Here is a 23,526-nt window from a genome sequence, read left to right as displayed (position 1 = left end):
ACTGCCTGAAGGGAGGCTGTAGCCAGGTGGGGTTGGGCTCTTCTGCCAGACACCCAGCAACAGAACAAGGGGACAGAGTGTCAAGTTGTGGCAGAGGAGGTCTAGGCTGGATGTTAGGAGGAAGTTGTTGGCAGAGAGAGTGATTGGCATTGGAATGGGCTGCCCAGGGAGGTGGTGGAGTCGCTGTGCCTGGAGGTGTCAAAGCAAAGCCTGGATGAGGCACTTAGTGCCATGGTCTGGTTGCTTGGCCAGGGCTGGATGCTTGGTTGGCCTGGATGCTCTTGGAGGTCTCTTCCAACCTGCTTGATTCTATGTTTCTATGAAAAGCTCCCAACTGTCTTACAGCTTTAAAGGTGTTCCTCCTGCCTGATTATGCTTCTCTGCACTTGGCTCAGCACCAACCCATTCTGCTTTTACTAGAACATTTCTTCAATCTGTCAGCAGAATTCTGAACTCTGGCATTGTCTCCCAACATTTCAGCAGCCCTTCACCTCTTTATGTCATCTAAAAACTCAACACTTGTGCTCTGTTCCACCACTGAGGTCATTAATGACAATAGTGATGAAAAGCAGACCAACTCTTCCCACACTTCAATACATCTTCCTATGGGAACGATTGGCCATTGATGACTGCTGTTTGCTACAGCAATTCAGCCAGTTCTGCTCAGACACCAGAGTGGTTTCACTGAAGATGTGTTTCCACTGGCTGTCTGTGGAACTGTCATGCACATTCATGCCATAAATGTCACTAGCATACAAGCTGCTTGGCCTCTGCTGTGCCTTCCCTAGCTACAATTCTTGCTACTGAGTTGTAGAAAGACATTGTCAAGCTTTTAAGTCGTGTTGGCTGTTAATGAACTCTTTGGTCTCCTGCAGGTGCTTACAGATAATTCATTTGTTCCAGTTTCTTCAGAGAACAAAATCATTTATGTGTAATTCTCATTTATCTCTTTAGAGACATTATGCTTTTTTCTTTCCCACTCTGCAAGCACTTGACCTGTCTTCCCTGAGTTCTCAGAAGTGCCTAGAAATGCTTCTGAGATTACTTTAGCCAATTCTTCATAGAATCACAGAATCAACAAGGTCAGAAGAGACCTCCAAGATCATCCAGGCCAATCTAGCACCCAGCCCTAGATAATCAACCAGACTCATCCAGGCTTTCCTTGAACACCTCCAGGGATGGTGACTCCACCACTTTCCCGGGCAGCCCATTCCAATGCCAATCACTCTCTCTGACAACAACTTCCTCCTAATATCCAGCCTGAGCAGTGCCAAGTACAGGGGAATAATAACCTCCCTTGTCCTGCTGGCCAAACTGCTCCTGATGCCATTGGCTCTGCTGCCCACCTGGGCACACTGCTGGATCATCTTCAGCTACTCTCTACCAGTACCCCCAGCTCCCTCTCTGCCTGGCTGCTCTCAGCCACTCTGTCCCCAGCCTGTAGTGCTGCTTGGGGTCATTGTGACTAAAGTGTAGAACCCTGCACTTGGCCTTGTTCATTTTCATCCCATTGGCCTCTGCCCACCCATCCAGCCTGGCCAGGTCCCTCTGCAGGGCTCTCCTACCTTCTAACAGCTCCACACCTGCTCCTAGCTTGGTGTCATCTGCAAACTTACTGATGCTGGACTCAATCTCCTGGTCCAGATCATCAACAAAGAGATTGAACAGGACTGTGCCCAGCACTGATCCACATCACTAGTGCCAGCTGCCAACTGGATGTGGCACCATTCACCACCACTCTCTGGGCCTGGCCCTCCAGCCAGTTCTTGACCCATACCAGAGTGCATCTGCCCAAGCCAGAAGCTGCCAGCTTTGCCAGGAGCTTAATAATCTAGAACAAAGTTCACCAGGCACAGCTGATTGAAAATATCTAATATGTCTGAACACATTCTAACCTGTTCTGCCCTTTTTTTTAGCTTGTGACTTTACCCTCTGTCAGAACACCATAACTGTGTGGGGAGGTGCATCTAGTATGCCTTAAGTGCATCACTGAGAGTCGTTCTGATCCCTGAGTTAAAATTCAACATCATTTCTTATCCTCAGATCAAGCTACAGATTCCTTTAAATCATAAACCAGCTCATACCTTCGTTCATTGTCATCAAGATGAGCAAAGAGCACGTTCTTGGAGATGGCTTTTGCCAAAGCAGTCATAGTTTTATAGTCCTTTGGAATAACCTGTAAAAAATAAAGAGCAATTACATACCTGGTTGTACTTCTTCATAGATCATGAAATCAATAGTGCAGTTTTCTATAGAAGATAATGGATGCAATTTGAGTCCAGGCACTGAGACAGGTCTAGGCTACAATATAAAGCCACTAAGAAAGTAATAAATCACAGTTCTGATAATGTTGAGATAAGAACTTTATGTTCTCAATATGACAATCAGAAAAGAAATGTAACATCCAGGATGAGTGGGGAGAAGGATATATATAAAATACTATAATTAGCAGGTACTGGCATCTGTGTAGTCTGCTTTTACATCTCTTGGACTGAGGAAAACATGGAATCAATCACAGAGTCGATCACAGAACCACTCAGGGCTGGAAGGGACCACAAGGACCCTCTAGTTCCAACCCCCCTGCCATGGGCAGGGATACCTCACACTAGATCAAGCTGTCTAGAGCATCACCCAGCCTGGTCTTAAACACCTCCAGGGATGAGGCTGAATCTACTTTGTTCCATTCCCCCAAGTGCTATCACTACTTGGCAGCCTAAAAAGTCCTTCCCCAGCTTTCTTGTAGCCCCCCTAAGATACTGAAAGGTCACAATCAGGTCACCTGGGAGCCTTCTCCTGTCCAGACTGAACAGCTGCAACTCCCTCAGTCTCTCCATGCCTCATATTCTTCTTCTTCACAAACAATGGTTGGTCTCTTCTGCCAGGCAAGCAGCAGTAGAACAAGGGGACAGAGTGTCAAGTTGTGGCAGGGGAGGTCTAGGCTGGATGTTAGGAGGAAGTTGTTGGCAGAGAGAGTGATTGGCATTGGAATGGGCTGCCCAGAGAGGTGGTGGAGTCACCATGCCTGGAGATGTTCAAGCAAAGCCTGGCTGAGGCACTTAGTGCCATGGTCTGGTTGACTGGCCAGGGCTGGGTGCTAGGTTGGCCTGGATGATCTTGGAGGTCTCTTCCAACCTGGTTGATTCTATGATTCTATGAATATCAGAAGCAACCTACTTTTTAAAGTAGGGAATGAGTAACATTTCTCTAGGCAAAAGGCAAAAATACATGTTGGTTACACCACACCTTTCAGTACTAGTAAGGAACCAAGCTCCTGAGTGCCAGCCTGGGTCAAAACCTTGCCCCTCTGTTTCTCACCATGGTAGATGAGAAGGACTTGCATTTGAGAATGAAGAGGCCCTTTTATTTGTTAATTGGAGGGATGGCAAAAGCCTTGTTCTGCATTAATTTGCCCAAACTAGATGTTGAAAGTCAGGAGAATGTTTTCATATTGGGTGAAGCACTCCTCATGCTGTAACTCACCCCTTCAGGGGATCCCCTATATTGGCTTATGACCCAGATGTGTTTCTATCCAACTCCTGAATTCAAGCCAGTGCTTCTCCCTGGCTACTATCTAAAAACCCATCTGTTTGCAACACTCTTCACAAAACCCTTGCCTTTAGTTTCATAATTTGTCCTTTCAGTGATCTCCTTTATTCCTGGGCTCTAGATATCTGTCACAAACATGCATGCACAGGATTTGTTTGGTGATGACAGAAGACACAGCAATGACACAAACCCTCCCTGTGCTAGTTCTATACTCCTTTTAGCATCTGCAGCCTGACAAGAAGCCATCCCCTAAATTATTATTATATAAGCTCAGTGAGTTCCTAGGAAATTAAAATTGTAACAGCCTCAGTCACAAAGCACACAGGGTATGATCTGTGCTGCTGCTCCTGACTCTTATCTACCCATGCTACTGTCAGGGCTTATTGGCATCACTGCTGAAAAAGGGAAGGAAACAAAGTTATCAGAGGATCATAGAATCAGGCAGGGCTGGGAAGGACCACAAGGAGCAGCCATTTCCAGCCCCCCTGCCATGCCCAGGGACACCCTACCCTAGAGCAGGCTGCACACAGCCTCAGCCAGCCTGGCCTTAAACACCTCCAGCCATGGGGCCTCAACCACCTCCCTGGGCAACCCATTCCAGCCTCTCACCACTCTCATGCTCAACTTCCTCCTCATGTCCAGCCTGACTCTCCCCACCTCCAGCTTTGCTCCATTCCCCCAGTCCTCTCACTCCCTGAGAGCTTAAAAAGTCCCTCCCCAGCTTTTTTGTAGCCCTCTTCAGATCCTGGAAGGCCACAAGAAGGTCACCTCAGAGCCTCCTCTGCTCCAGACTGCACAGCCCCAACTCTTTCAGTCTGTGCTCACAGCAGAGCTGCTGCAGCCCTCTCAGCATCCTCCTGGCCCTGCTCTGGACACACTCCAGCATCTCCACATCCCTCTTGTCCCAGGGGCTCCAGAGCTGGATGCAGGACTCCAGGTGGGGTCTCAGCAGAGTGCAGCAGAGGGGGAGAATCACCTCCCTGGCCCTGCTGGCCACACTTCTGCTGCTGCAGCCCAGGCTCTGCTTGGCTTTCTGGGCTGCAAGTGCACACTGCTGGCTCCTGCTGAGCTTCTGGTCCAGCAGCACCCCTGAGTCCCTCTCCTCAGGGCTGCTCTCCAGCCACTCACTGCCCAGCCTGCATTTGTGCTTGAGATTGCCTCCACCCAGATGCAGGACCTTGCACTTGGTCTTGTTGAAGCTCCTGAGGTTGGCTTGTGCCCACCTCTGCAGCCTGTCCAGGTCCCTCTGGATGGATCCCTGCCCTCCAGCCTGTCTGCTGCACCACACAGCTTGGTGTCATCAGCAAACTTGCTGAGGGTGCACTCAATGCCTCTGTCTATGGCACCCACAAAGATGTTGAACAAGACTGGTCCCAGGACTGACCCCTGAGGGACTCTGCTTGTCCTTGGCCTCCACTTGACCATGGAGCCATTGACAGCCACTCTTTGGGTGCAACCATCAAGCCACTTCTTTATCCATCTCGTGCTCCACCCATCAAAGCCATGTGTCACCAGCTTGGAGACCAGGATGTGGTGCAGGACAGTGCCAGAGGCCTTGCTCAGCTCCAGATAAATGCCATCAGTTGCTCACCCCTCATCTATGAATGTTGTGACCTGTTCATAGAAGGCCACCAGGTTTGTTAACTTCAGATTCCATTATAAACATGAAAGAATTACTCAGGGGTGTGGGAAAGAAGACTTCCTTTGATTTTCAGAAGAGTCAGATGGAGCCCACAATAACCAGAGACAAACATGATCCCTTCATGGAAGACTTTAAGAAGGATATTGCAAACTGCACAGAATGAAATGGGTTTGAAAGAGGCTTTTAAAACATCACCCAAGTTTTTTAACACTGCAGTGTTTTTTCACACAGCTTGAATACACTGTTGGTATAATTCACTGTATACCTGAAAGCACTTAACTGCCACAAGAATACTCCTCCATACTTGTTCTTAGGATGAAAAGCTCTCTTAATTCTTTGTTTCTTGGGACAGAAATCCCCAGAGCAGCCAGTGAACTTGTATCATAAGTGGATGACAAAAGCATATCTGACTGCAAAGGCAAAAAAAATCTTCTGCCAAAATCAGTGACTGACAAAACATATTCCCATAAAGAAAAAGCTCTTTGGGTTACAGCTACTCCAGGCATGTACAAAAGCACATTAGTAGCATCTGTCAGCCTTATGAAATGCATTTTTACCCCAGCTCCCTAAACAAACATGACACAGGCTATTGTAATGTCTGCCTTTTAATAACCTTTGAAAGCTTTGGCCAGTTTCCCAAAAATTGTGCAGAGTTATTAAGAGATATCAAAGATACAACATGGCTAAGGCAGTTATAAAAAGAAAAGAGAAGCCCAAAAGGGTGCTCTTACTGAAGAAGTTATCTAATCTGAGACTGGCATTTCTTCAAAGACATAGAAAAACACTCAAGTATGGTCAACAGACTTCCAAAAACCCATGGGGTTAGGTGGTACCAAATCAGCATGGGAACCCTGTGCCTGAATGGTTTAGGGAACCTACATAGAATCATAGAATCAACCTGGTTGGAAGAGACCTCCAAAATCATCCATGGCTTAGGTTAGGAAAAAAACAACCTAAAAGTGACTTTGAGGGAGAGGGAAAGGCAGGAAATTGTTCCGCTCTTGTCAGATCCCACCTGGAGTCCTTTGTGCAGTTCTGGAGCCTCCAAGACAAGAAGGACATGGAACTGCTGGAGCCAGTCCAGAGGAGGCCATGAAGATGCTTGGAGGGCTGCAGCAGCTCTGCTATGAGGACAGGCTGAGAGAGTTGGGGCTGTGCAGCCTGGAGAAGAGAAGGGTTTGACCTTGGAGTGGCCTTCCAGTATCTGAAGGGGACTACAGGAGGGCTGGGGAGGGACTACTGACAAGGTCTTGTAATGACAGGATGAGGAGGAATGGGTTTCAACTGGCAGAGGGGAGATTTAAACTGGATGTTAGGAAGAAATTATTTGCAATGACAGTGGTGAGACACTGGCACAGGTTGCCCAGGGAGGTTGTGGAGCACAGAATCACCCAATGTGAAGATCACATTGGGTGATTCTGTGCTCCACAACCTCCCTGGAGGTGTTCAAGGTCAGGTTGGATGAGGCCCTGAGCAACCTGCTCTAGTGGGAGGTGTCCTTGCCTACGGTGTGGGGGTTGGAACTGGATGAGCTTTGAGGTCCCTTCCAACTTAACCACTCTATGATTCTATGAAATGCAGAAACAGAGAAGGCTGCTTCCCAAACCTGAGCTTCTGACAATCCTCAGAAGCTGCCAGAGTATGTGAATATCAAAAAAACCTCTCTGTTAAAGGGGGGAAGGAGATTAGGATGGGGAGAACAGACAACACTGAAGCAACATCAGTAGGGAAAGTATTGTCAAGGAGGTAGGGAAAAAACCTGAGTGTGAAGAAGATGGTCAAGCCATGTGTATGCCAGCCTGAGGACACCATCCCACAGGCTGACCTATGCTTTCAAAATGCAAGCAGAATATGAGTCACTTCATTGTCCTGTTCAGTCCAGACCCCAAGAGAGGGCAAACCATTACCTTCCTGACGTATGAAACAGCATCCTCCTCCGTGTACACTTCGGCGCTCACCCCCCCTCTCCTGCGCCGGGCTTTCACCACAGGGTTGGGAGGAGGAGGGGAGATCTCATCATCATGAGAATCAGACTGGGAGCTGGATTTCTGTCGAGCCAGTATTTGCTTGCATTCTTCCTGTAAGGCAAAAAAAAGCAATGATGAAACATCTCATACCCAGGTAGCTAACCGGTTGGATGCGCTCCTTTGGCTCTCCTTTCGTTTCACTCTCCTTTCCCAACTCTCAGCAACCCCTTCTTTTCTGCACTTGGGAGAAGCTCAATTCACAGGGGCACTGCTGAAAGGAACCACAGAATGTCAGGGGCTGGAAGGGACATCAAAAGCTCATCTGGTCCAGTCTCCCTGCCAGAGCAAGATCACCTAGAGCAGATCACACAGCAATGCATCCACACGGTTCTTCAATATCCCCAGAGAGACTCCACAACCTCCCTGTGCAGCCTGTTCCAGTGCTCTGTCACCCTCACAGGGAAAAAAAAATCTTCCTCAAGTTCACATGGAACCTCCTGTGCCCATTCTTAGAATCACAGAATCAACCATGTTGGAAGAGACCTAAATCATCCAGTCCAACCTAGCACCCAGCCCTAGCCAATCAACCAGACCATGGCACTAAGTGCCTCAGCCAGGCTTTGCTTCAACACCTCCAGGCACAGCGACTCCACCACCTCCCTGGGCAGCCCATTCCAATGCCAATCACTCTCTCTGCCAACAACTTCCTCCTAACATCCAGTCTAGACCTCCCCTGGCACAACTTGAGACTGACCCCTTGTTCTGTTGCTTGTTGCCTGGGAGACCCATTGCCCCTTGTCCTGTCACTGGGCATCACCCAGCAGAGCCTGGCTCCAGCCTCCTGGTGTTCACCCCTTACATATTTACAAACATGGATGAGGTCAGCCCTTCGTCTCCTCCTCTCCAAGCTCCAAGCCCCAGCTCTCTCAGGCTCTCCTCATAAGGAAGATCTTCATCATTGTTGTGGCTCTGTGCTGGACTCTCTCAAGCAGCTCCCTGTCAATGTGAGCAGCACAAAGGGCTGACACTAATTACGATGTGTGTACAGGTATCATCACTCCCCTACTTCACCTGTTCAACTCCTTATGTGTATACCAACATATTTCAAACTGCAGCTACACCTTTGAAGCTACTCCTGGCTGAGAAGGCAAAAGAACAAGCCCCTTCTAGTTTGTCTCCAACATCACTGCTGTTATCTTCTCAGTTAGCTTGTACATATGTTTGTTTCTTCTGCAGAGAGGGAATCAGAATTCACACATCAATATATTAGAAGGTTTCTTCATCTCACTCTGCTTTGCTGGCTTACTGTCAGCAGGAAGAACAAAGATGCTCCCTACTCCAGAACTTCTGCCATATAGTAGATTTACAATCAATGGGATCACTGCCAAGCAAATGAGAACCAAGCTAGGCTCTAGAGGACTATGAAAAACGATGGCTGGCTGAGCATCAGCTGGCCAATAGGTAGGTTACTCTCCAAATTTCACCCTCTTGGGGCAGAGAATAAAATATGAAGGGGAATCCATCAAGAGATAGGGACAAGAGCTGGAATCAGTATAAAAAACCTTTGAGAAAGGGTGTCAGAGTTGCAAGATGTTGTAAATTCATACACAAGTATTGAGTTCTGAAATACCATGACAAATGAGATTACCCATAATGATATTTTCACAAAGCCCTATCTCCTACTCTTCAGCTTTCTAGGATTCAAGGGAAGGCACACAGGAGTAAAATTCCCATTGCATCATCCATGTTTATCAGTCAGAGGAACAGGGACCTGTCTGCCCATTCGCAGCCCAACTCCTCACCCCTTGGTACCACTTCAGCCTGTCAATCTGCTCACAAGAAACCACATTGCCTTAGTTACTTCTTCAGGGCCTTCTTGGCTGCTTCCTTCCAGTCTTACTGTCTGTCTAAGGCATAGGAAAACTGGAGATGGGATGGACCAAATGTCCTGTCCACAACCTGTCTGATACAGAAAACTAAAGGGCACATGTAGGAGAAACACAAGCACTGTAAGAAGGCAAGTCACCTTGAGCTGTAGGGCAGAGATTTTATGTGCTGGCATCTATCATATAGGCATAAACCACATCTGGACAGGCTCAGAATGCTTCTGGTTGATGCAGACATAGCCAGCCACCATCCCTGCACAACTCCAATATTTTTGAGACAATCAGACGTGCTGCAGGCTATCCAAAAGAAGATGCAGGGATGCTGAAGTCTTTGCACACCCACAAAACCAATGTTCCTTTCGTAGGGATGCTAGAACCTGGCCTCTGTCTCACTGCTAATTTCATAGAATCATAGAATCAGCCAGGTTGTAAGAAACCTCCAAGATCATCCAGGCCAACCTAGCACCCAGCCCTGGCCAGTCAACCAGACCATAGCATTAAATGCCTCATCCAGGCTTTGCTTCAACACCTCCAGGCACAGAGACTCCACCACCTCCCTGGGCAGCCCATTCCAATGCCAATCACTCTCTCTGACAACAACTTCCTCCTAACATCCAGCCTAGACCTCCCCTGACACAACTTGAGACTGTGTCCCCTTGTTCTGTTGCTGCTTGCCTGGCAGAAGAGCCCAACCCCACCTGCCTCCATCCTCCCTTCAGGTAATTGTAGCCAGCAATGAGGTCTGCCCTGAGCCTCCTCTTCTGCAGGCTGCACACCCCCAGCTCCCTCAGCCTCTCCTCATAGGGTTTGTGTTCCAGGCCTTTCACCAGCTTCGTTGCCCTTCTCTGGACGTGTTCCAGCACCTCAAACAAGGTTAACAAGAGGGGCAGTGTCAGTGATGGTGAGGGAAGAAACTGGAATAAGACTAGCAAAGACAAGTGGCATGACTGGATTTGTCAGGCATTTGTAAACATCAATGGCAAAACATATATTAATCACCTGTTTTTCTTGCAAGCTTAGAAATTGTGAACTTGTGCCAGCTCTCTGTACCACTCTTTTCTGGTGTCATACCTGATGACTTATGGTTAAGTCATTTCCTCTGTCACCGAGACCAACTGGCTGTGTTGGTAATCCACCACATGTCTAGCACTGGTGCTCCTGAGTTCTCCCTCCTCCACCAACCAGCTCAGGCTGGAAAGTCTAATTGGAAAGTCAGTCTGGAAAGTCTCATTGTCTGAGGGAGCTGGGGGTGTTTAGCCTGGAGAAGAGGAGGCTCAGGGCAGAGCTCATTGCTGGCTACAACTACCTGAAGGGAGGCTGTAGCCAGGTGGGGTTGGGCTCTTCTGCCAGGCAAGCAGCAACAGAACAGGGGGACACAGTCTCAAGCTGTGCCAGGGCAGGTATGGGTTGGATGTTCGGGGGAAGTTGTTGGCAGAGAGAGTGATTGGCATTGGAATGGGCTGCCCAGGGAGGTGGTGGAGTCGCTGTGCCTGGAGGTGTTGAAGCAAAGCCTGGCTGAGGCACTTAGTGCCATGGTCTGGCTGATTGGCCAGGGCTGGGTGCTAGGTTGGCCTGAATGATCTTGGAGATCTCTTCCAACCTGCTTGATGCTATGATTCTATGAGTCTAAGGAGCCTTCAACGCCAATCTTTGATGGATTACTGCTACTTGAAAGAAGTGACTACATAGTATTTCCCCTTCTGCATAATTCAAGTTAACAAGTCACACACTCCTGTTCTGCTTAAGGGACTACTGAAATATTTAAGAGACATGCACAGAGAAAAAATGCAGAGGGCTGGTTAAAGATCTGACTTCTCAAGGTCCTGAACTGGCTGAGAAAGTGCCAAGTTCTTTCTGAGATCAGTATTTCTCTTAAATTGCCATTACAACACAGAAGCTCCTGAGTCATAACACCATAGACCCAGGTGCTGCAACCAAAACAAAAAACCCAAGAAAAAAAATATTTCAGATATATTAAAACTCCCCTGAAACTTTTCCATTTCCAAATCAGAATTCAAATAGCATGGTTATGTAAAAAAAATATCATGTAAGACCTGCAAGTCTTATTTAAACATTCTCCTCAGCTTCTTCCCTACTCCTCTCTGGCTCTCTCTAGCTTCTTTACCTGCAATTATTCACTTGTAGAAGCTTAACAAATATTTAAAATACATATCACAGAATCACAGAATCAATCAGGTTGGAAGAGACCTCTAAGATCAGCCAGGCCAACCTAGCACCCAGCCCTATCCAATCAACCAGACCATGGCACTAAGTGCCTCATCCAGGATTTGCTTCAACACCTCCAGGCACAGCAACTCCACCACCTCCCTGGGCAGCCCATTCCAATGCCAATCACTCTCTCTGACAACAACTTCCACCTAACATCCAGCCTAGACCTGCCCTGGCACAACTTGAGACTGTGTCCCCTTGTTCTGTTGGTGGTTGCCTGGCAGCAGAGCCCAACCCCACCTGGCTGCAGCCTCCCTTCAGGTAGTTGTAGACAGCAATGAGGTCAGCCCTGAGCCTCCTCTTCTGCAGGCTGCACACCCCCAGCTCCCTCAGCCTCTCCTCCAAATATCACCATGATATTTAATATCTAGTCATCAAAAGCAAAGAAATTCAAATAATCATAGAATCATAGAATCAGCCAGGTTGGAAGAGACCTCCAAGATTATCCAGGCCAACCTAGCATCCAGCCCTAGACAATCAACTAGACCATGGCACTACTACAGCTTATGTATCTCTTGGATACTGCTAACATCCTCTCTTTAAATGAAATGCACACAACTTGTTCAGAAGCTCAGCTGAAAGGTAAGGTGCATAGTTAGGTAGGTGAAAGGATACTAAAAGGTAGCTACAACAATTAGGCAGTATGAAATGAACACAACTTCAGAAGCTCAGCTGAAAGGTAAGGAAGATCTTTCTGCATAGTTAGGTAGGTGAAAGGATACTAAAAGGTAGCTACAACAATTAGGCAGTATGAAATGAACACAACTTCAGAAGCTCAGCTGAAAGGTAAGGAAGATCTTTCTGCATAGTTAGGGAGGTGAAAGGATACTAAAAGGTAGCTACAACAATTAGGCAGTATGAAATGAACACAACTTCAGAAGCTCAGCTGAAAGGTAAGGAAGATCTTTCTGCATAGTTAGGTAGGTGAAAGGATACTAAAAGGTAGCTACAGCAAGAAGGCAGTATGAAATGAACACAACTTCAGAAGCTCAGCTGAAAGGTAAGGAAGATCTTTCTGCATAGTTAGGGAGGTGAAAGGATACTAAAAGGTAGCTACAACAATTAGGCAGTATGAAATGAACACAACTTCAGAAGCTCAGCTGAAAGGTAAGGAAGATCTTTCTGCATAGTTAGGTAGGTGAAAGGATACTACAAGGTAGCAACAGCAAGAAGGCAGTATGAAATGAACACAACTTCAGAAGCTCAGCTGAAAGATAAGGAAGATCTTTCTGCATAGTTAGGTAGGTGAAAGGATACTAAAAGGTCGCTACTGCAAGAAGGCAGTCAGGCAACTATTTAATGGTATGCAGCACTCAGAGAGAGATTTTCTTTTTCAGTCCTAGAGAAGAGTGGTAGTTTGCCACATCTGAATATCAAGCACACACCACTTCTTCAGCACACACTGCATAAAAGGCACTTCCCAGGAATTACTAAGTAATATCTCCCCTGCCCCAGCACAGATTTATAGACGAAAGAAAGCTCAGCGAGATAAAATTAATATCATAAAGCATGCTCTTTAACCCAAATACCTCTTAAAGCCAAAAAGATATTAAAGGATTAGAAAAGTGAGTTACCATATGATTCATCTGAAAAGGAAGCCTCTTCACTACAAACTCCTTTCATGTAAACAGCAGAGAGTTGCCTGGCTGGCTGTTCCATACACCGCTATTTGTAGGCTAGGTAGGATTTCCATTACTGAACTAGAAAGTGCCTTTTGAAAAAGAAAAGCATATGCTGTTGTCCTGGGTTAAGCTTTCGAAAAGCCATATTCCATATATCCTGGGGTAAAAACTGCACAAACACAGCAAAGATTTGAAAGGAGGAATGGGCTCTCTGAAGAATACTTCTTCAAACGCTGGTCTTCAGACACAGCTTGATGTGAAATGCTTGTGGAGAACTCACTTTCAAATAAACACCTCACCATCTTTTGTCGTCATGACAACGAGCCATCTCACTCTCTATTTGGATGGCACAGATAATTCACAAACACATTGCCCAATTATGTCCACCTTAAAATGAGAAAATACATGGGAGACACAAGCGCAAATGGAGAACGCTCCAGCGAGCAGCTTGGTCTTCCCTTCACACTACTATCATCGAATCATAGAATCAACCAGGTTGGAAGAGACCTCCAAGCTCATCCAGGCCAACCTAGCACCCAGCCCTGGCCAATCAACCAGACCATGGCACTAAGTGCCTCATCCAGGCTTGGCTTGAACACCTCCAGGCACAGCGACTCCACCACCTCCCTGGGCAGCCCATTCCAATGCCAATCACTCTCTCTGACAACAACTTCCTCCTAATCTTCAGCCTAGACCTCCCCTGCCACAACTTGAGACTGTGTCCCCTTTCTTCTGTTGCTGGTTGCCTGGCAGAAGAGCCCAACCCCACCAAGCTACAGCCTCCCTTCAGGCTTCAGTGGAGATGCTATCTGCACTGGCTTCAGTGGAGATGCTCCTGATTTGTAGGACACAGAATCATAGAATCATAGAATCAGAGAATCATAGAATCAACCAGGTTGGAAGAGACCTCCAAGATCATCCAGTCCAACCTATCACCCAGCCCTATCCAGTCAACTAGACCATGGCACTAAGTGCCTCATCCAGTCTTTTCTTGAAGACCCCCAGGGATGGTGCCTCCACCACCTCCCTGGGCAGCCCATTCCAATGCCAATCACTCTCTCTGTGAAGAACTTCTTCCTAACATCCAGCCTATACCTACCCTGGTACAACTTGAGACTGTGTCCCCTTGTTCTATTGCTGTCTGATCCACTTATCCATAGCCCAGTGTGATTTTGAGTGACCTTTCTCAGCTTTCACATGCCAGCTGAAGTGAACACAAGTCTCATGCTGTCCTGTGTCACATCTACCAGTCCCATCACGTATGATGTGGGTAGGAGGTTGGAGCCAGGCTCTGCTGTGTCATACCCAGTGACAGGACAAGGGGCAATGGCTGGATGTTGAGGCATAGGAGGTTCCATTAAGGATTCAGACATCTTTTGATTGAAGGCACTTCCTGGGCATCTTTCACACTCTACAGAGGATTGCTTACTGCATGCTCTGCAGTACTATCATGGTAGCTACCACATATCATCCACTGATTAAGATTGAAGTAGTCTGATGTAAAGCAAGATTTCTTAAGATCATAGAATCATAGAATCAACCAGATTGGAAAAGACCTGAGGAAGATTTTTTTCCCTATGAGGGAGACAGGAACAGGCTGCCCAGGGAGGTTGTGGAGTCTCCCTCTCTGGAGCTATTCAAGAACCATCTGGATGCATTCCAGAGTGACCTGCTGTGGCAGGGGGGGCTGGACCAGATGAGCTTTTGAGGTCCCTTTCAGACCCTGACATTCTATGATTCTATGATTTTATGATTCTTAAACAGCAGAGTGGACCACATGCGCCACTGACTGAAACCTGCAACATCACTGCCATAATACAACCACACATTCACAGAATCAACCAGGTTGGAAGGGACCTCCAAGCTCATTCAGGCCAACCTAGCACCCAGCCCTCGCCAATCAGCTAGACCATGGCACTAAGTGCCTCATCCGGTCTTGAGCACCTCCAGAGACAACAACTTCACCACCTCCCTGGGCAGCTCATTTCAATGGCAAATTAACACACTCCAGCTCTACAAACCAACGTTACTGTGTGGCCATAACAGCCTATTTCACATAGACACAATCTAATTTTACTCCTATTCCAATGATGTGATCAAAAACCTGGCTCAAATTGTGAACTGGGATTTCTGGAGCAGCTGGATGGTGGAACACCATTACAACAAGTGGAGAGTGGAATACCATTAGTGACTTAATGACAATAAGCTGGAAAGAAAACAGAGCACTGTTGCCTCAAATTAAACCAGAATGAAGAAATACAACTGCAGTGATCCATCTACTTTTTGAATGTCTACCTTCAGCTAAGAAATTTGTGTCCTAAGGGACTGAAGTACAAAACAACAGGAATTCAGTGGCTGTCCTCAGTGAATGCTGTCATCACCTCTCCCCATTAATGTTTCCCTGAGTTTTTAATGAGTTTAAACACTGCAAGTGAAGCAGCCACAATGCTGAGACAAGTTTTAGGTTGCCCCTTTCTTTCAGACTGCTGCCGAAGAGCACACACACTTCTTGACCCAGAAGCTTTCTTTTTTATCAGCCAGAGCATTTCCAAACAGAAATTCACTTCCAGTAGTTCCTATCTTGGTCTCTCCTTTCAGACTTTGTCATCACCTGGAAACTCAGTTGAAGGAAAAACTGCACCTAGGGGGGTTCCACATCACTGTGATGCTTTACAACAACATCCCAAGCAGACTTTTGAAAGCAAGTCAGCCATTCACTATCACTGCTCACTATCTCTGTTCAGCCTCCTACAATTTATTCACTGCATTCAAAAGCAACAATACACTAAACCACTTTTTCTCTCCTTTTTTTTTTCTTCCCCTCAAGCACATTCATGAAGTTTTCTGACTGACAGACCTGGAATCTGCTTTCTATTCATCCACAGAAAACAAGCTGGAGAGCTCATGCGCATGTAACTAATCTCTTTTTGCACTGGAATTGACCCAAAGGAGATGCTCTCAATACTGGAAGGTTTCTAACCCCTCCCCATCACTCCTGGAGTCTGACATGGTGATTTATAGCAACTAATAAAGGCCAAAGGCAAAGCACTCTGCTTTGTTGGAAGCACAAGACTGACTGATGCCCTCACTGAAAGCAGGAGAAATCTGGGAGGTCTTAATGTCCTTTCCAGTCTTGTCTTTGCCACAGTGGACAACTTTGCTATCTTTATGATCATTCAGTCTTGTAATTGGAGACTTTTCACACAATCTCAACTATTGTTCCACTGCCTCCCCAAGGTGAAATGCCACCTTTTCTTCCACAGCATTGCTAAGAAATGTCTTTAACATCCATCTCTTCTACTAATGTATTTATCCACTGCATAGTTGACAACCGCTTTGGTTACTACTACCGCATCCTCGGCAGCCTCCCTGCTTTTCTCAGTTCATTCCCAATTTCCAGTCTAGGCAAAATCCTCCTGCCAAAAATCCACCTACTCTTCTGCTGCTCTGACTGCATCCCTCGCCTTCTTGAGTCCCTTCACTGGCATGCCTCTACCTCCTGCAACATGTTAACGCTTCTTGTCTTCCCCTCCTGTGTCTTGCAAATATCTCAATCCATCACCACCTCTTCCCTACATACACCTCCCAGTAAAGTAAGAGAGGTTTTGTTACAAAACACAGACCATATTCTTGACACTTCGAATCTTATATAATCAAAGAGAACCACAGCAGCCAACTCTTCTGATTTCTAAACCCCAGCCACATACCCATGCATGCATGCATGCATACCCTGCATAAGAAGAAGCAAGCCCACAGAAAAGCTCCATTTCTACCACAGAAACATAATCCAAGCTAAAATGCTTACATTATGCCACAGTTCTCAGCAACAACCAGAACACCTAAGGCACTCTGAAGTTTTAAATCACTGGATATGTAATGCCAAAGCTGCTTATTTGTTTCTTATTTCAGCCTTCTAACACAGCAGACCTTTAATCCACAAAATGCCACCCAATCTCAGTGCAGCTTAGATATGAGGCAGAAATGGACCATCAGAGCCCAGTTGTTAATTGAGGTTATCAACAAAGAGGGAATCATAAATGCTGATATGCCATTTTACTCCACAAAACACTTCTTTTGCAAGCACTCTGATGTCCTTAGATCAAAAGTGCTGTTGCCAGCAAGGATGGTTACTAAAACTCCTGCATTCCCTCAGTCCTTTCAGAAATTGTCTCTAAAACAATTCTATGTTTTCTGTTCCTCAATGAAATGCTACTCAATTTATTCTCTTTTCTAAGGAGCTATCTGATGTCAACATAAATATGAAAATCTTTGTGCTGGGCTGCCCACCTTAAATATACACTAAGGGTTTTTTTTCTCCCCTCTTTGTTTTATCCTCCTCCTTTCCACATGCAATTCATTTTTGAAACCCTAAACAACTTCCATGTGCTACGAATGCCTTCACTGGCACAGGGGTAGGAAGGTTAGATACTAACTTGTATTGCATGCTTGGGCAAGAATCCATGTGCCTCCCTTAACCCTTTAGTGCTCATTAAGTGCTTTTTCTTCACAGTTTGCCAATAAACTCAAGCTAAAATAATTATAGGAGCATTTTTATTTCCAGTTTCCCACAGCTCACTTTCTCAGTTCCCTAACATCTTGCCCAGGGATGATGGAGCTGGCAGGCTGAGCTTCCAGGAGCTGAGAACCTCAACAGCTTGAGCTTGCAAAGCTGTTAGGGTACAGCTCCCATACTGGCTGCCAAGCCTGCAACCACAGAGCCAGGGACCTCAGCAGAGCACACCAAAAGCAATTAATTCTGCCAGTGGCATCTCAAAATCTAAAGACCTTTTCTTAATTTAAACGAAGTCAAATCTCAAATAATCTTAAAGCTGCTGTGAAAACTGCAGCTCTGCACTCAGTCTTCCTTGATGTCCAGTCAGACAACCTCAAATCCATCCTATGTGCCTAAAGTCACAGAATCAACCAGATTGGAAGAGACTTCCAAGATCATCCAGACCAACCTAGCACCCAGCCCTGGCCAATCAACCAGACCATGGCACTAAGTGCCTCATCCAGGCTTGGCTTCAGCACCTCCAGGCACAGCGACTCCACCACCTCCCTGGGCAGCCCATTCCAATGCCAATCACTCTCTCTGACAACAACTTCCTCCTCACATCCACCCTAGACCTCCCCTGACACAACTTGACACTCTGTCCCCTTGTTCTGTTGCTGCTTGCCTGGCAGAAGAGACCAACCCCACCTGGCTACAGCCTCCCTTCAGGGAGTTGTAGACAGCAATGAGCTCTGCCCTGAGCCTCCTCTTCTCCAGGCTGCACACCCCCAGCTCCCTCAGCCTCTCCTCACAGGGCTCTGCTCCAGGCCCCTCACCAGCCTTGCTGCCCTTCTCTGGACACCTTCCAGCACCTCAACATCTCTCTTCAATTGAGGAGCCCAGAACTGGACAGAGCACTCAAGGTGTAGCCTGGCCAGTGATGAGCACAGGAGCAGAATAACCTCCCTTGTCCTGCTGGCCACACTGCTCCTGAGCCAGCCCAGGATGCATTGGCTCTGCTGCCCACCTGGGCACACTGCTGCCTCATCTTCAGCTACTATCTATTAGCACCCCCAGGTCCCTTTCTGCTTGGCTGCTCTCAGCCACTCTGTCCCCAGTCTGAGCAGTACAAAGATGCTCTAAAATAAGGAGTCATCTCTTTTTTCTGCATTTAAGATAACATCAGCAAGGTTCTACTTGAAAACTAAGCAAAAAAACAAGAGGAAAGCCAAAATTCATCCTCATACTGGAAATTTGGTTTGATTTGCATCATTTTTACAGCCTTTCTCCTTACTACCCTTCCTATTCAGCCTGTCCTTCAGTTTAAAACAATTACTGTAGGAACAGAGAAAAAAAGTAACTACCTCTGCTTCTCAACTCACCTCCACCAACTGAAAGTGAATAAAGGAAATGATTTTGAAGATAATTTAATGCCTTTCAAAAAAGCTCCTGCCTTGCCTTGGCTGAGCAATCATCTGTAATGGAAAGGGCCAGTAGCTGTCAGCACTTTGCTTTGATGCTATGATGACTACAAAACACAGAGAAAGAGGAGGAATTGCAGGGATACAGCCTCAAAGTGCTCACATTCCTCAGCATGGAGTTTTACCTTGTTGGAGGAGAGTTACTCTGCAGTCTGACTGGCCTCTCAAAAGATTAGTGAAGGATCTGCTGGGCTCAGACAAGCAGGGCAGTAGGTACTCAGCCACTTCTGCAGCCACAGACTACAAGACAGGCAGGATTTAGCTTGGGTCAACTCTTTTTTCAAACATTAATCAGTAAAATAAAGCTTGAGGAGCCCTACATCTATTAGGGAGCTTATAAAAGGCTGTAGTCAACTGGGAGCAAACATGGGTATGTGCCTGTTCCTACCTGCAAAGGCTCATTAGACTCAAGAGCATTCCCACAGCCTGTTGTGATCAAGTGAAATCTGCCACCAGACAGTGCCTGGCCCAGCACCATTTTTTACTTCCCAAGAATTTGGCAGGGTATTACATTCATGTGCTCAAAGCCCACTACAAACTTGTTTCTTTACAACCATTTAATTGCTTAAAGATTAACATGGGTGAAGTGCCCTGATGAATTTAAAACATGATAAGTTGAGATGTGAAACCAGGATGACATCCAGACAGACTTCCCTCCTCATTTTTGTTAACTTTTGATTCTGAGACCAAGAAAGCTACTCACAGTTGTAGACACACAGAATAAACAGAGAGCTCAGTGATGCTCTAACATGTTCTGCACAAATTTGCAAGGGTATTTCTTCATTTATAGGCATTTTCCTCTTCTTAGGTCAAGCCTTTTTTTCCTCTTTCCACTCTTAGCCCCTTCATCCTCCACCTTTCTCTAAACCTCCTGTGTTTAGGAAAGCTCACCTAAGCAGACTTAAAAATTCACACAGTTCTTCCTTTACCTCTTCCAAGAAGATTGTCACCTCTTATAATACTGCTGTGGCTGACTACAGCAATCACAGAGGTCTGACCAGAGCTGATTTTCATCCATCTCTCTCTGGTACTGATATCTGAGGAGTGACAGGAGCAGAGGCTGCCCAAGTCTACTCAGAACCACAGTTGCACAGCAGTGCTCCCACCACTGTGTTGCTATCAGCATCTCAGGTAGCTCAGGTATGTTCCCACATGCTTTAGCAACATTTCTGAACACAGAGCAAATACCACCCAACTGTTTTGAAAGCTTTGAAAGATACAGAAATACTTATATCAGCCTTTATCAAACTGCTTAGTTAAGGCATTTTTGGGATAGCTTTTCCTCTGCAGGATTTTCCTTCCAATCCATAAGCTCTCCCCCACCTTATCAGAGCTCCTAACTGTGCTTACAAGAATTAATTCCAATGTTTTGGCCAGAAATTATTGATTGTTCTTGTGACAAAAAAGTAAAAGCCTGGATGAGGCACTTAGTGCCATGGTCTAGTCGACTGGCTAGGGCTGGGTGCTAGGTTGGACTGGATGAGCTTGGAGGTCTCTTCCAACCTGGCTGATTCTATGATTCTATGATTCTAAACGCTGGGAGAGACTAATATGGAAGAAAAGGCTGATGCTCAAATAGCTTTGGTTCAGAAACTCTTTATGATAAATAAACAAAATGGATTTGACTCCCAGTGAATGAATTTGTAGCTTACTAAACAGTTCCTCTCAGTGCTAGATAGAGCAAACCTGTCACCAAACGCCTTTGTGCTACTGAGCAGGAGTGTGTGCAGTACTGCCTAGTACCACCAGGTGGAGCCACGCAGACAAGCGCACCTTGCTCTATTTAACTACAGAGCTCAGGCTTAACCAAAACTACCTTTTCAGATAGGACCTAAAGACATGCAGCATCACCTTGGCTTCATAAAACCAGGGGCAAGCCGCGGCCATACAAGACGGTAAGGTCAGCATGCGCAAGGACAACAGAAGGGAGCAGGAGAGAGCTCAGGTCCAGAACGCAGCAGCAAAGACCACCTGGCTCAGCCTGCAAAGCTTCTGCTCTGACATACACTGCATGCAAATCGGCTTCTAAGTGTTTAGTGGTGCCTCAACACATCCTGCAGGCTCCTGCTGCTTTCTCTTCTCCCGTGCCGTTCTCTTCATCATTTCTACTCTTCCTATTCTGTGACGTTCTCTTCATCAGTTCTGCTCTTCCTCTGTGCCATTCTCTTCATCATTTCTACTCTTCCTATTCTGTGACGTTCTCTTCATCAGTTCTGCTCTTCCTCTTCCTCTGTGCCATTCTCTTCATCAGTTCTGCTCTTCCTCTGTGCCATTCTCTTCATCATTTCTACTCTTCCTATTCTGTGACGTTCTCTTCAGCAGTTCTGCTCTTCCTCTTCCTCTGTGCCATTCTCTTCATCATTTCTACTCTTCCTATTCTGTGCCATTCTCTTCAGCAGTTCTGCTCTTCCTCTGTGCCATTCTCTTCATCATTTCTACTCTTCCTATTCTGTGCCATTCTCTTCATCAGTTCTGCTCTTCCTCTGTGCCATTCTCTTCATCATTTCTACTCTTCCTATTCTGTGCCATTCTCTTCAGCAGTTCTGCTCTTCCTCTGTGCCATTCTCTTCATCATTTCTACTCTTCCTATTCTGTGCCATTCTCTTCAGCAGTTCTGCTCTTCCTCTGTGCCATTCTCTTCATCATTTCTACTCTTCCTATTCTGTGCCATTCTCTTCATCAGTTCTGCTCTTCCTCTTTCTCTGTGCCATTCTCTTCAGCAGTTCTGCTCTTCCTCTTTCTCTGTGCCATTCTCTTCAGCAGTTCTGCTCTTCCTCTTCTTCTGTGCCATTCTCTTCATCAGTTCTGCTCTTCCTCTTCTTCTGTGCCATTCTCTTCAGCAGTTCTGCTCTTCCTCTTCTTCTGTGCCATTCTCTTCAGCAGTTCTGCTCTTCCTCTTCTTTCCTGTCATTCTCTTCATCAGTTCTACTCTTCCTCTTCTTGCATGCCATTATCTTCATCAGTTCTGCTCTCCCTCTGTGCCATTCTCTACATCAATTCTCCTCTTCCTCTTCTTCTGTGCCATTTTCTTCATTAATTGTGCTCTTCATATTATTTTTTCTCCTGCTGAACAGTCTAGCTTAGCCTGGCAAGAAAACTCCACCTTTGATCACGTAATCATGGCACTAAAGAGCCTGACACTGATGAAAGCTTTGCAGCCTCAGTATAGCTGAAGGTACAAGGCTCTGCCTGTAACTTCTAAGTAATTAACATCTTTACATTATGTAAGAAACTGAGATAAAAGATAGGTTCCCTGCTTTTTCTTCTTCTGTGCTTTTCTTTAGTCCTCAGGTAAACAGCATCTCGTTCCAGCTGCTGGAATAATGCCACAGTTTCTCACCTAAAACTATTCCCCCACTCTAAAAGAGCCAATTAATACCCCTAAGGGAAAGGTTTTCCTCACCTCATCCACCAACAAGAAGTTCTATACAGTCACAGGGAAATGTCAAACAAAGTATTCAAAAGAAAACATTCCATAGTTTGTTGTGGGTTGTTGGGGTTTTTTTAGAATCTCAGGTACCTGAATTGTTTCCAGCTCTTTTCTGTGCTCAGTGGAATGCTACAGATTTTTCACAAAGCAACAGTTGCAGTGATCAGAGTAGATGTCACTTTGTAGGTCACACCACAGGAAAACTGACTTGTGAACTTCCCAAGATAGAAATCTAGGCTGATTCCCAGCAACTACAGGCATCTTAAGGCAAAACAGTCATAGAACCACAGAATCATAGAATCATGGAATCAAGCAGGTTGGAAGCGACCTCCAAGAGCATCCAGGCCAACCTAGCACCCAGCCCTGGCCAATCAACCAGACCATGGCACTAAGTGCCTCATCCAGGCTTGGCTTCAACACCTCCAGGGATGGTGACTCCATCACCTCCCTGGGCAGCCCATTCCAATGCCAATCACTCTCTCTGACAACAACTTCCTCCTAACATCCAGACTAGACCTCCCTTGCCACAACTTCAGACTGTGTCCCCCCCCCTTCTTCTGCTGCTCCTTGCCTGGCAGAAGAGCCCAACCCCACCTGGCTACAGCCTCCCTTCAGGTAGTTGTAGACAGCAATGAGCTCTGCCCTGAGCCTCCTCTGCTGCAGGCTGCACACCCCCAGCTCCCTCAGCCTCCTCTCTGAAAACACTGACTGCAGAGTCAAACATGAAACCTCAATCTTGAGCACTTGATTCAGAAGTACTTCTTCATGTTTTCACTTTACAGCCCTCCCAGGCCATGTCTACACTACAAAATCCAAACCAGGCCAGCCAGGGACCTGAATGCTAGCCCAAGACAGTCCACATCCTTCAACCATTAGCTCATTCTCTGGCTCTGTTCTCACCTGCTCATACTGACTCCTGCCAAAACAAACCTGCTCCTAGATGTGACAGACCTGGGAATTTTAAGTGGGGCCACTTAGTGTCAGGGGGTCAAGGGTCAGTCCCTGGACCTTCTTCATTTAGCAGTACACATGTAGGCTGAAGGCCATGTGCCTAACTCTGCTGTCATCAGAAGTTATGGTGAAAAGCATTTATGAGAGAGGGCAGAAACACAGAATGGTTTAGGTTGGAAGTGACCTCAAAGATCATCGAGTTCCAACCCCCTGCCATAGGCAAGGACACCTCCCACTAGAACAGGTAACTCAAGGTCTCATCCAACCTGGCCTTGAAAAT

General features: G+C 46.4%; 1 protein-coding gene across 1 annotated transcript in view; it reads right to left on the bottom strand.

Moving 5' to 3' along the window:
- The window catches only part of PRKAR1B (protein kinase cAMP-dependent type I regulatory subunit beta), a 161,789-nt gene that overhangs the window by 132,402 nt on the left and 5,861 nt on the right, over window positions 1–23,526 (bottom strand). The window contains exons 3-4 of the mRNA XM_064153732.1: window positions 7,096–7,266; window positions 2,085–2,176 (exon numbers count right to left, since the gene is read on the bottom strand). Of these exons, the coding sequence (XP_064009802.1) occupies window positions 2,085–2,176; window positions 7,096–7,266 (263 nt within the window). The remainder of the gene's footprint in view (window positions 1–2,084; window positions 2,177–7,095; window positions 7,267–23,526) is intronic.

This window comes from Pogoniulus pusillus, chromosome 13 (genome assembly GCF_015220805.1).
Source record: "Pogoniulus pusillus isolate bPogPus1 chromosome 13, bPogPus1.pri, whole genome shotgun sequence".
NCBI lineage: Eukaryota > Metazoa > Chordata > Aves > Piciformes > Lybiidae > Pogoniulus > Pogoniulus pusillus.
Note: the sequence above shows the minus strand (reverse complement) of the source record. Positions and strands in the feature narration are given on the sequence as shown.